The 14305-nt window shown below is 39.3% G+C and overlaps 1 protein-coding gene across 1 annotated transcript; it reads left to right on the top strand.

The window, feature by feature from the left end:
• Positions 1 to 172: 172 nt before the first annotated feature.
• On the top strand, positions 173 to 10678 carry ccdc80l2 (coiled-coil domain containing 80 like 2). The gene is made up of 12 exons (XM_014003839.1): positions 173 to 860; positions 970 to 1058; positions 1185 to 1358; positions 1430 to 1581; positions 2308 to 2613; positions 2713 to 2950; positions 3125 to 3281; positions 5821 to 5957; positions 6992 to 7143; positions 7426 to 7529; positions 10030 to 10110; positions 10218 to 10678. Exons 1-12 carry the CDS (start codon positions 572 to 574, stop codon positions 10544 to 10546), a joined length of 2208 nt encoding a protein of 735 aa, XP_013859293.1. The 5' UTR covers positions 173 to 571; the 3' UTR covers positions 10547 to 10678.
• The last annotated feature ends 3627 nt before the right edge of the window (positions 10679 to 14305 follow it).

A 14305-nucleotide genomic window follows, 5' to 3' on the forward strand; every position in this document is an offset into this window, starting at 1 on the left:
AGAGAGAGAGAGAGAGAGAGAGAGAGAGAGAGAGAGAGAGAGAGAGAGAGAGAGAGAGAGAGACAAAGAGAGCAAGAATGTGTGTTTTCTCTGCAAGAAATCACTTTGAAGTTGCAGAAAGTTCCAGGAGTTTCCTGTTAACAAGCCTGGACTATAATATGAACCAGGAATGTGTGTGTGTGTGTGTGTGTGTGTGCGTGTGCGTGTGCGTGCGCGCGCGTGTGTGTGTGTGAAATGAGGAACGTCCCTGCAGTCAGTCTGAGACTGGCGAGAAGGAGTTAACATCCCAGGTTTCCAGATTCACGCAGAAAAGCTGCAACGTTCAGAGGAGCTCTGATTTTGGATTCAGATCATGGAAACCTCTCACCTGGAACTGTTCTGTGCATTTTAAATCTTTATTTATTTTTTCTTTCAAACAATTGGCTATTTATTCCTGCCTGTTTCAGATGTAGCCAAAGCTTTTCAAGAGCTAGCAGCAGTGAGAATACCACAAATGAGCCTTTTTTGTTCCAAATGAGAATTTGTAAGCTTTGGAGTTGATCCGATGAATCACTGAGTCGATTCATCAGTCATGTCAGGAAAGATGCTTTGTTCTTATACCTCACACCTGATGTTATTAGCTGCGCTGTGCAGCCTTCTAAGCTTGAGTTCGCTTGCTGCCTGGCCGGGAGCTTCTGGAAGTAAACCAAAGGATCAGTTGGATCCAAACGTGAGAGACTGGGGAGACTACTCAGATCTCCCTGCTGGGATCCAACATGGACTGGGACTGGAAGAGGACAGAGAACGTGAAGACAAGAGGGGCGCTGGAGGATCTTCATCAAACTTGGCTCCAGAACTGGATTTTTTGGCCGACTTTGCAGGCAGATAATAAACAATTCACTGTCTTGTTTTGCCTAGTTTTTTTTGTTTTGTTTTGTTTAATGTTTCCAACCCCTTTTATAGTTCATGCAACTCTAATGTTCACTCCAGGTAAAAGGCGTCTGTGGGTGATAACAGCTTCATCACACAACGATCACTACCTTCAGATGATGGAGAAACAGTTAGAAGATGTGGAGCAGGCAAAGTGCTTTTATTATTCTAGAAGAAACTTAAAACGTTTTCATTTATTATTATTATTATTTTGTTTAATTTCAGGGTTTTGCACCTTTTTACCCATTGGTCGTTTCTTTCTCAATCCTTCCCAGAAAGGGCTGAACTGTGGCCTGGCGGAAAGAGACACCTTCATCATAACAATCATCCAGAACGCCATGATGGAAGGCCGCATTCAGAAAAGCACTTTTCAAGGAGACGCCACAGTGGAGAGCTTGGACCCGGACACAGTCACCAAACTGCTGCACTATCTGGATCTTACCAGCCCAGTAAGCATCGCTTCTGTTATTTACCCAAAAGGTTTCAGTCGTTCTGCTTCTGACTGAACCAACCGTTTCAGGATCAAACCTTCACCATGCTGGTTATGAAGAAGAACCTTCATGTCACGGAGCGTTTCCCCTATCCAGTTCGAGTTGATGCCATTTTTGATTTGATCGATCAGTTCCCTGTGAGGAAGCTGGAGAAGATGACCAGAAAAGGATCTAACTTGAGGTTCCATCTGGGTTTATTGTTGTTTTAGTGAACTCACGGGTTCCCTCAACATTCAGATCAATATGAACCAAAGTTACCATTTTAACTAGAAAGTTTCAAACTAAGCAGTTCACATTTTTCACAGTTTAGTCCTGCTGTCAGTTAGACCACTGAATAACATCAACCATTTTCTACAACAGTGATTCCCAACCAGGGGTATGCAAGCATATTACAGGGGGTACGTGGAAAAAAAWTCCCAGGTGTGTAAAAAAAATAACAATAGGATTGAGGTAAGTAGGGCCCTATGATTTCCGCAAACGGAATCACGGAATTGACACAAAATGGAATCCAGTATAAAACGCGGAATCTCTTTCAAGGCAACGTTTTTATCTTTGTTTAATTTGAGTTGAAAAGAATAAAATGCCTGATAATTAAATGTTCTAGGGAGTTAAATAAATAATTTTCATTCAATCATCAGCTGTTGTACATTATAGTTTTGGAGAATCATCATTACATTTGACAGAAGGGGTACTAGCGGTATGACAAAATGGCTCAGGGGGGGACACAAGTCTAAAAAGGTTGGGAACCACTGCGTTACAACACTGAGRCTAAAAGAGCAAATATTCTCATTAAACAAGAACTCTTGTCTTTATGGAAGGAGTAAGTTCAATTCCTCAGAAATGATTATGTGTAAAAACCACAAGATGATTCAGTAACATTCAGAGTTTTWTTGTGTTGATGATTTAGGTGTAAAACAACCAAGAAGAAGGTTGTTGCCAAACGAAAAAAGATCATAAAGAAGATGGTGCTGAGCCCCCAGAGTGAAGGAAATGGGAACTCATTCGTGGCTTCACAAAGGAAACCTCTGGACAAAAAAGCGGTGGTGAAGAGCAAAATCCAGGACATATTGAACGGTCGGTCGAGGTTTGTGATCCGTAAAGGGTCTGCTGAACCCACGAAGGGAAAGGAGCTAAGCAGGAACACCTGGGGAGGCTCTAAAGGATCCAGTCCTCCATCTGTTCCACAAAGTAACGAGGATAAAAATGCAGACAAGTATACGCTCATGTCCATGTGACTCTTATTTTCATTTATTTAGTAACTGACACATAAATGTTGAGCTTAAACCTTCTAATGAATTTATTTGTTTCGCAGGCCTCCTTTCATAGAAGAAGGAAAGAAACAAAGCGGAGGCATAAACAGCAAAGATAAAATTGAAGCAAACGAAAAGACTGATTCTCACAACAAAGAGAACACCAAGAAAAAGGGCAAAGGAAAGAAAGGAAAGAAAGGGAAAGGACGAGGAAAAAAATCAAACAGAGAAGTGAGTGAAGACGACAAAGCTGTCCTGGGGATGTTTTTGGACAGTTTAAGAGGGTCCAGAAGGCTGATGGTGAGACCCTTTTGTTCATCGTGTTTTCAGCATCTTTACTCTCTTTATGTCTCCGAGTCTATCTTTTTTTTTAACTCTGTTGCACAATAACCACACTGTCTGCATTAAAAACACYGAATTGCACAACTGATCTGGACCTCGGTACAAAGAAATGGGCCTGTTTTTCTACACCAGCTAATCTCAACGCCGAGCAGAGATGCAACGTTGTACATCCAACAGACCGAGGAGAACAAGAAACAGCACTGTGAACTCGCTCTCAGGAAGATTACTGTGGCAACGATGGTTGGTGAAGGAAGTGCCGCAACGCTGACGCTGCAGCATCATCAGCTCGGTAAGTTTATGTTACAGGAATATTTGCATCTAAAGCTTCTGGTTTTTATGGTTCCTGGATTTAATCTTGAGTTTTCAGGGAAAAAAATCATACAGACAATATTTGTTTTATTAGATTTGACATTAGAATACAGAACCACTGATGGACTATTGTATTTATTCACAAAAGTATAACTAGAGGGAAATATGGTGTTTCCACAAAACAAGACAAAAATAAAACAGTGTGCTGTCTTTTGAATGGGACTGTGAGTTGTTCTCTTTACAAACACAATAAAGCAGAAGGTTAAATTAAAACACATGTTCAGCATTTGTGACTTAGAGCAGTGTTTCCCAAAGTTGGGGTCGGGACCCAAAGTGGGGTCCTGAAACATCAAGGTGGGGTCCTGAAAAGATTTTCTAAATTAATTACATTTTTTGCTTTAGTTGCTTAAAATGTATAAATGTAGAATAATTAATATTGTTACTATGCCCATGTTTAGTTGACCTGATACAAATGTTTATCATCCAAAAATAGTTGTGGGMACAGGTCTCTGCTACTGTTATTTTGTGGGTCAAAAGCTGAAAAGTTTGGGAACCACTGCACTTCAGAAATCAGTTTAAAGGGTAATAAAATAATTGGTGTTGTAACATTTTCCCTTGAATTATTACAAAAAAAGTATAAAAAGTATTGATATTTGTGTAGCCTTTGTTTTTAGGGTTATTAACGAGGTTCGTGTACTCAGACCAGTAATATTTGGGGTCACAAGTTTTCGCCATGAATATTTTGTGGGTCAGAAGATAAAAAGTTTGGGAACCACTGACGTAGACTGACAGTTAATGGAAAATGCAAATGCTGCCTTCCTGAAATTTGGTATGCTTGTTTGTCTTTGTGTCTATGGTGTGTAATGATATGATTGTGATGCTGTAATTCTGAGTGTTTTATGTGCTGCAGAACAGGAACCTGCTGTAAAACAATTATGCTGAGTCAGGCTTGATTTTTAGTAATCTTTTCCTGTTGAATCAATAAATTATGTAAGAAACCACCCCATGAAATTAGGACCAGCCCAATTTCACAAAATAGTCCCTCAAGATCTTTGCATTATGAAATCTCAGACACTGATGAAAATGCACCTCTGATCATGAATGAGAAATGAAAACTTGTGACCTGAACAGATTTCTCAAAATAAAGTAATTTATTTTTAGATATATGAACAGGATTAAACACACAAACATTTATTAAAAATATTAYATGAATAAATGAACACAAGTTATATTTTCGACATAAAAATTCTACCTCAGAGTTGTCACAAACAGTAAATTCCAGGTATTGTAACTTACTGGCACGCTGCTTAACTAAGTTTTAAGTAAATAAGAGAATAAAGGTAAAGATTTAAGCTTTAAAGATAGGAGGAAAAGAAATTAGTGAATTTAGCATTTGTTCTTCATAAGTCAAGACCAGACCAGCACAACAGCATGTCACAGACGAGACACCTCCGGGGCTAGACTTCAGCGTTTATCTCAGCAAACATGTGTTCTACCTTTTTGATGTCTTCAGACAGAGCCCACAGGCAGGTAGAMGGTTTGTGAGTGACAGCCTCATGAAGTCCGCAGGATGGATAATGTCTGCTCATGACAGCAGGGGTTTGAGAAGCCTCTCGTCTCACCCCAACGAGCCTCAGCGGGCTCCCGGCGCTGGCATCAGTCAGTCCATTTGCTTCTCGGCAGTAAAATTAGGTTAGTAACATTCATCCAGACAGGTGCCCAGATGGAAACGCACCCTCAGAGAGAACCAGTCAGCACCATTTACTCCGACGAACAAACAAGAACAACTCAACTGGTGTCAACGGTGTGAACAGAAAGTTAGTTCTTTGAGAGAAAAAAGAGAGAGAGGAAAAACAATCTGTTTTTCCCACACTTGCGCGGCCAGCTGGTGTTATCTGCAAAAGACCTTGGAAGTCTGGAAAGACAGACTAACTGTCGTACTTAAAATCACTTCACTGAGGTTATACATCACACCACCACTTTGCACAAATGGATTAATAGTAAAAATTAATAGTACACAATTATTAATCTTTAAACCAATTAAGAAAAATGATAAGACCATGATTAATAAACCAGTACTAAGAAAAAACAGTAAAACACATTTCAACTCTTTTTTCTTCACATAAAGAGAGATGCAAAGATTAATTCAATAAAACTTTGAGTAATGATATATTGATTATAACCTAACCTCTAATAGAAGATTAAATGGAAAAAATATATAGAACATATTGTTCTATTCACTTAAAGAAATAGAAACAAACTTTAAAATGACTTTCTTCTTATAAGTGTAAAAGTAAAATCAACGACAAAAAATAGAAATGTTTATTTCACCAGGGTTACCCCTACAATTAAATCAAATCAAATCAAATCAAATCTTGTGCTCATACTCAAAGCTGGATGAAAAAATTGTTGAAAAATATATAATATGTATTCATTTTTTCCCGAAGTATAACCTGCTGCTGTTTGAGAGCTGTTTATATTGAATTAGTTGTTTTGTCTGTTTTATCTTTGTGTCTCAGAGTCAGAGTCTTCCCTCAGCGACCAGTCAGAGCTGACCTCAGATGCTCGTCTGATACCTCTGTTGAGAGCAGAGCTCGGCTTGTCATCTTCCGATCTTTTTTCGATGACGGTCACAGATTATGACATTAAACAAAAAGTAAGAAAGCACCTCCTCAACAAAGCTTCTTTGATGGCTTTATGTTTGGATTTGACAGCTTCTATTCAGCAGTGGGAAAGGGTGGATTGCTCTCTCTGGGTTGGGGTGAAGTTCTGCCTCAAGTGGAGGAGTTCAAGTATCTTGGGCTCTTGTTCACGAGTGAGGGAAGAATGGAGCTGGAGATTGATAGATGGATCAGTGCAGCTTCTGCAGTTTTACCTACTCTGTACCGGTCTGTTTTGGTGAAGAGGGAGCTGAGGTGTAAGGCAAAACTCTCAGTTTACCGATCAGTCTACATTCCTACTCTCACCTATGGACATGAACTTAGTGACCGAAAGAATAAGATCGAGGATACAAGTGGTTGAAATGAGTTTTCTCCACAGGGTAGCTGGACTCTCCCTTAGGGTAAGAAGTTCAGTTATCCAGAAGAGACTCAGTAGAGTCACTGCTCCTCCACACAGAGAGGAGCCRGTTGGGGTGGTTTGGGCATCTGTTTAGGATGCCTCCTTGGATACCTTCCTAGGGAGGTGCTTCAGGCATGTCCAACTGGGAGGAGACCCCGAGGATGACCCAGGACACTGGAGAGATTATGTCTCTCAGCTGGCCTGAGAACACTTTGGAGTCCTCCCAGAAGAGCTGGAAGAGGTGGCTGAGGAGCTGCTGCCCCCACGACTCGACTTCAGATAAAGCGGAAAATGATGGATGGATGGATGGATGGATGGATGGATGGATGGATGGATGGATGGATGGATGGATGGATATTCAGCAGTGGTCTTACAAACAGTCACACACATCAGACAGTCTGATTTTTAGAAGCAAAACTGATTCTAAATGTCAAGAATCAAGCTGGCAGGATTTCTTTTTAACATATTCAACAATATGCAGTACATTGCATAAGGTTTTAATTTGTAACCACAAATTAAATATATGTATGTGTGTGTTTGTGTGACAAACATGCTTGCCAAGATGTTATTTGTCTGTTCTGATTCTGTTTTTTACTCTCTCTCTCTAACTTGTTCATATCTTTGCCACAGAGAGTTTTTGAGGCTCCTCCATCAAGTCCAGCTTTGTTCGGTTACATCGACAACTTTTCTTCAAGATATTCAGAGAAAGACAGAGAAAGGAAACGTCCTCCAGTCTGCTCCACAGAAGTTCAGGAGCCTGTGGTGGAAGATTCACTGCTCAGGTGGGCAAATAAAACACTAAACCTGATTTGATTATACATACTGTATATATAGTGTCAGCTGTGCACTTTCTGGAAATTGAGTGTTAAAATTTTGTAAGTATAAGTTAGAAATGACATTTTAGGTAATGTTTGTTTTTACTATAATAATGGAACTCAATATTTAATCTCAATATGTGTTTTATTAGAGTATTTATGTGTTTTATGGTGTTGTAATGTGTCTAAGTCTGATGCCCAAGTATTAAAAAACGCTGTTATTTAATTGTTTTTATATTTTTGACCCAGATTCATTTCTAAAAGAAGACTGCTGCTGATCTCTGCTCCCTCTGAGAATGATTACTCTTTCCAGCAGCAGATTTCTGCTCTCAGTGGACAGGAGTGTAACCTTGGTAAATGTCCCGTCACATCATCTGCATTCATATTTGATGCTTTTTAAGATATTTATTTATTTATTTACTTACTTACTTACTTACTTACCATTATTTAACCAGGCAAGTCCCGTTGAGATCGTAGATCTATTTTTCAAGGGAGGCCTGGGCCTGAAGGGAACCTGTTGTACATGCTTTTGGGGGTGGGGGAAACCGGAGAACCTGGAGAAAACCTGCTCAAGCATGAGGAGAACATGCAAACTCCGCACAGAAAGACCCCAGGTCCAAACTGGGGATCGAATCCAGGACCTTCTTGCTGTGGGGCGTCAGTGCTAACCACTGAGCCGCTGTGCTGCCCATAAGAAGATGTTGCAGCATCAAATTTCACTTCTGACCACTAATCAGTGTGCATTGCATTGGCAATGCACACTGATTAGTGTGCATTGCTATTCTTTTCCTGTTTCTCTTTATTATCAGTGTGCATTGCCAATGCAATGCGCACTATTGTGATTAGTTTCCCATCCAAGTCATCTCAACTTTGCCATGCTTCTCCTCCTGCATACTTTGTCCTAGAGCTGCCATTGTAATTTATATCTGTRAAGCCCCTGTGCCAAATGATGGCTATGCCTTTTGGTGCCTGTAAAACTTATAGTTTTTGAAATATTAATGTTTCATAAATTATAATGGCAGTCAATGGAGCCTTGAATTGGTCCATTACTGCCCCCTGCTGCATCTACACAATGTGGTACTGCACCATAGTTTCATAATATTTAAACTCAGTAGTTCAGTGATTACAATATTAATATGATTGTAKTTTGATGTTTTTCTGTAATACTGTCTTTATGTTGTCCTATTGCTGTAATATATTGCACTTAAGTGTCAATAATTGCATTGGCAAGGTAAACTTTTTCTGTATACATACAATCCAATCCCTGGGATTGTCCTCTGCCACATCTCCTATATAGTCTCGTGATGAGCACTGTGGGCTTTCATGTGGGAGATCAGGGTTCAAAACCTGGCTAATGCAAAGTTAACAAAAATCTCTTCCAACTTCATAGTGTCACTCAATTACCTTAATTGCAAACACCTGCTGACGTGACAGCCACAACCTGGTATAGAAAACACATTTGAACTTGGTCCCATTTCATTTTGCAAGTCCAATGCTGCAGGCAAAGCCATGCTGCAATGACATGCAATGTGGCAATGCACACTTGCTTTTACATCGTAAAAACCCATGTCTAGTTCAGCTTATTATTCCGTCTTCTTCCACGTCGCCACGCTACTCCTCCTGCATACTTTTTCCTACAGCTGCCATTGTAATTTCTATCTGTAAAGGTCCTGTGCCAAATGATTGCTATTTCTTCTGGTGGCTGTGAAACTTGCAGTTTTTGAAATATTAATGTTTAAACTTAATTCCAAAATTCATATAATGGGAGTCAATGCAGCCTTGTAATGGTCCAATACTGCCCCATGCTGGACTCAACTTGGTACTGCTCCATACTTTAATAATATTTCATCTCAATTGTTCAGTGTTTACAATACTAATATTATTGTATTTTGATGTTTTACTATGATATTGTCTTAATACTGCTCTATTGTTGTAATATATTGCACTTAGGTGTCAATAATTGCATTGACAAGGTAAAAGTTTTCTGTAAACATACAATCCAATCCCTGGGATTGTCCTCTGCCACCTCTACTACAGTCTCATGATGAGCACTGTGGGCTTTCATGTGGGAGATCAAGGTTCAAAACCCGCCAAAACAACTTTAACAAAATGTCTTCCAACTTCATATTGCCACTCAATTACCTTAATTACAAACACCTGCTCATGTGACAGGCACAAGCTGGTATAGAAAACACATTTGAACTTGGTCAAAGTTCATTCTGCAAGTCCAATGCTGCAGGCAAAGCCATGCTGCAATAACATGCTACGTGGCAATGCACACTTGTTTTTACATCGTAAAAACCCATGTCTAGTTCTAAACTGTCATTTACTTGATGCCTCAAATGAAAACATGCATTTTGACCTAACACTGTTTATTAATTTAAACAAGGTGAAAGAAAATCATGATCAATAAACTGGAAGTCTAAATTAAATAGCAGAAAACTTTGATTCTCTTCCAGAAGGCTTCATTCTCATCTGACTCCAATCAGGCCCCCCAGCAGCCGGCCTCAGAGAAAAAGGCCTTGGGTCTTGTCAGAACCAATAACAACCTTCTCTAACAGATCTCCTGAGAGACTGGTGAATCAACCTCTTAACATATACATCTGACTTCCTGGTCACACATGGAGGTGTTTTTACATCAGACATTAGAACGTAACCATCTTTGTTTATTTTACAGAGAAAAGGAACACATTGATAAGACACACTGATTGTTTAAACCAGATATGGCTATGCRAAGTGACTGCATCTAAATTCAGTTAATCAATCACAAAGTTTCCTTCAAAGGGAACTTGTCCATCAACTTGTTTTAAGCTCTTATTGGTAAAGCATGATTTACATGTTCTTTACTTTTAGGTATTCGTCACTTTGCCATGTTGAAACTGACTGGAACTGGTGAAAAAGCATCCGGAACTGTTGAGCTTTTGCCTCTAAATGGTAAATAACAATAAGGCAGAACGTCAGCATCTTTTTTTTTTTTTTTTTTACTGATTTTGTTACATAAAGTACACTATTTAACTTTCAGTGTGTCATTCTCCCTGCAGGTCGTAGTCAGAGTGAGGTCGAGCCATTGTCTCGCGACATGGTCAACAACCTGAGAGAGCAGCTGAAGATCAGCAAGGACTATTTCAGTATGCTGGTTGTGGAGAAGGACGGCGACGTCAAGGCGTGGTTCCCATCACCCCTGTGGTCCCTGGATAACATCTACGACCTGGTGGACTCGTTGGAGCTCCGCCTCCAGGAGGCAAAGCTCCAGGAGAGACTGGGGATCCACTGCCCTGAGGACCGGGGAAGAGGAGGAGGCAGAGAGGAGGGCCACTATCGGGGGTATGATGAAGACAGAGCAGAAGAGACACACATGTTTAACAGATGAAGTTCATGCATCTGTTGGGCAGAACAGTTAAAAGGCTAGACATTATGTAGAAATGGAAATAAAGCAAAAAAACAATGGAATGCTTTAAAAGAAAAACATGAAAGCGTGTGCACAAGTTTCAATAAAACAGCTGAAGCCACAGTGATTTTTTTCTGTTTGGCAACATTTCTGTACAGTTTCTTTTTTAAAGCAGCTTTAATGTTTATAATAAACAAAGGAAATTCCAATGTTAACTTTAGATTTCTGGAACTGAAACAATATTTCAAAATAAACAGATGAAATTGTTTTTTATTCTGATTTTGAGAATTTTTTTTGTTCGTTTGTTTTTTTTTTAGAAAAAAGGCCTGCAAACAATGCTCTGAGTTCTCTGAGTAGTAATGTTAGTTTTTTAAAAGGTTTTGGGTTTGAAAATCAATTTATAAAATAGATCTTTRGCTAATATTATAATGCAAAAATCACATCTATTAATTTAAATGATTGGGGGAGAATCAAAACRGGATGCAGAGATTGAAAGAACTTTAATGTTTAAACGTCTTCACAGGCTGATCATGTAGTGTCAAAAAAGACAAAAAAAAAACAGATTTTCTAAGAAAAGTTCAACTGTGTGAAACAAAGCGGAGACCATTTACAAACCAGAACTCTTTAAAAACTGGTTTGTCCAGCTGGACTACTCAAACACTGTATGAGTCAATGCACCGTGCTCTGCAATGGACTTCAGGACTTTAATAAAGATGTAGCAAGATCCCATGATGAACACACTAACCCATTTGTGATGGTGGAGACTCTGGCTGTGGATCTGCAGGATCTGCAGGATCTTTGCTTTCAGCTGCAGCACTGGGGCATTGTGGCAGACCTCCTAGAGCAGGGGTGCCCAAGCATTTTCCCTGAGAGGGCCAAGATTAAAATCAATCTGAGGGTGGTGGGCCAAATGCAATAATAAAATACACGAAATGCAAATACTTCAAGTAAAGTTGTATTTTTTATGATTAAGCTAGCAGCCAGTGCGGTTGCACTCATTTTTTGTTTGTTTTTTCAGCCCATGGACATGGAGAAAATTCAACGTTTGCTCGGTAACAAAGGCTCATGGGACTTTTCATAATTTAAAATTTGAGTACCCGGTATATGTGGTCTTATAAGGTGTGGAAATCTAGGCATGGACTTAAATCTAATATAAATTCTCTTGAAGTTACTTGTATTTTAAGTTTAATCTTAACATATTTCAAGGATAAGGTACCACCATGAGTTAGGACTATCTGACTACAGCTCCTTGTACCTATAGTTGGACCAATGGTTGAAAAGACTAAGTCTAAATATAGTATTTCTACATAAGACAGGAGATTACAATCTAGGAACCAGGACAACTTCTAGTGGGCCAAATCAAATGGCTTGGCGGGCCAAATTTGGCCCGCGGGCCCCACTTTGGGCACCTCTGCCCTAGAGAAACCAGACAACAGGAAGCCCTTCTTGTTTGAGGTTATTTTAAAAAAAAGGGACTCCTCCTCCACTAGAYTGTCTGTCAGGTTTTATGCAACTGGACTGGAAAACATGTTCTAGCCYATCACTCAGCAGAGGAGTTCTGACAACGTTCCAAAATCTCCTCAAATGAAGGCGAGTGCTTCAAAATTGACTTCCTTCTGCTTGACAAAAGGACAACTCTTCTGTTTCTCATTTATCGTCTTGATTTGTATGTTTTTCTCTGCAGTCCTTCATTTATTGCTTCAATCTAAACCCTGAAAAGCTACATTAAACACTTACATTTGATGCATTTAAGCTCATCAAATGAAATAGACTATTTCACAAAATACACTCTATGCGCAAAACTCCACTTTTTCTTTTTGTACTTCATGAAACCCAGCATTAAATTATTTACACCTTTGCAGATGATTTTACTGCATCGTTTATTTCTATGTCTTCACAGTAACACAAATAGATTGTGTAGCTGTGCCTACGGGCATGTAAAAAAAAGGCAACTACTTACCATAACTTCCTGCTGTGGAAAAAAAAAACTTCTGAGTTCAAAATTAAAGAGACAACCTACAGTTTTTGGATGGGCTTTTATTTTGAAAGATGTGTATGCATATCATATTTAACCACAGAAATGACACACACCAAAAAAAAGCTGAATAAATAAGTCATAAGAAATAAACAATGTAGAATAGCATGTGCTGTGTTGTTTTTGTTTGCGTTGACCAGCCGTGGCCAATAACAACTCCAAAACTGAGTGAAACACTGAATTTTATTTTTGAAATATTTAGTCAGTAGTCACTCAGTAATAAATGAACAGAAGCAGAATAGTAGGCGTAGTGTTATAGGGTATGTTCTGAATGCAGCACAGCAGAGGACCTACAGTAACAGAAAAGACAAGCAACTCTGCTGAAAGCGAGCAAACTGAGTCAGACAACAATCAGGAACAAACAGTGATCACAACAAGGCAGAAGTGAAAGGCAAACAGAGCAGCATAAAAACAAGTGAAATGCAGGTGAGTGGCAATCAGAAAAGGTAAAACAAYCCAAAGTAACCAGGACAGACAAGTTCTACAAAGACAACAGTCAGACCACAAGGGAACACAATAACACGGTAAAACGAGCATCAGACTAACTGAAACAACTAAACATTATGGTGCGACAGCGTCAGAAAGCTGGACAAAAGACAAAACAACTGAGCAAAACAGAAACTCATCCTACACTGTTTTGCAGTAGAATTTGCATCATGGTACACTGCACCTCCCACAGTCCAGATAACTGCACCGATGTGGATCAGAGGCTTTAGGTTGTTGTAGGAAAAACTGGCTCCCAGTCAATACATCCTGCAGAACTCTGCACACAACAACCTCACTTACCCTCTGATGGAACATTAATACATTCTGATGCAAAACAGGCCATGTTCWCAGCCATCATTTCCTTTTAATTCTGCAGAAGGAGCATCGTGAATTTGAAATAATAAAGCAGGAAAACCTTCATTCGTTTTAACTATGCTTGGACAAAGTCCCGTCTGAAAAACAATGATAACATCTTCTATATCAGGAAATGAGTCATCACTTGCTCATCATTTTTGTTTCTGCTGTTTTGGAGCACTTTAACGTTTTTTTAAGTTTTTTTTTTATGTTCCAACGAACAAAAATGGTTTTTGACACAGAAATCCTATTACAAATAAAGCAATGTTCAGGATCTACAAAASCTTCCTTTCAGAATTATCACTAACGCTGCTGCAGCAGGCGAAAGGATGACTATGGTTGTGTTTATTAGTCTGCACCATCAGCAACATATCTCCTGAGCCACCAAAACAGATTTTAATAATCATCAATCAGTCAGCTCGTTACAGCCACATGTTGTCTGTATGGCACCTCCAGTCCATCTGCATTATTATTTTTTTTTATTTCTGACAAAACAATTAATTGTTTAGAACCTTTCCACAGAATCCCACCACAAAAACTTTTCTTTTAAGGTCAATCTGTGTATTTTGTTTTTTTTTTTATTGTTAACCAAACCATCTTTATAAGATTAACGGTGTATAATTTTGTTGCTTTGGAACTGTTGCCATGTTTTGTCCTTTTTTCTCTGTCTGATYGGAGATCATTTGTTAAGCTCAGAGGATAACTGCAGAGAGTTTGCCACAGATAGGCAAATCCATGAGATGTAGATAACAGAGGCTGCAACACTCATTCTCACAGAAAGGACCCACATACACGCACACACTCACGCACGCACGCACGCAGATCACTGGCAGAGGAAGTGGTCAGTTGTAGACAAACACTCATGT

This window comes from Austrofundulus limnaeus, unplaced genomic scaffold, assembly GCF_001266775.1.
Source record: "Austrofundulus limnaeus strain Quisiro unplaced genomic scaffold, Austrofundulus_limnaeus-1.0 Scaffold20, whole genome shotgun sequence".
NCBI lineage: Eukaryota > Metazoa > Chordata > Actinopteri > Cyprinodontiformes > Rivulidae > Austrofundulus > Austrofundulus limnaeus.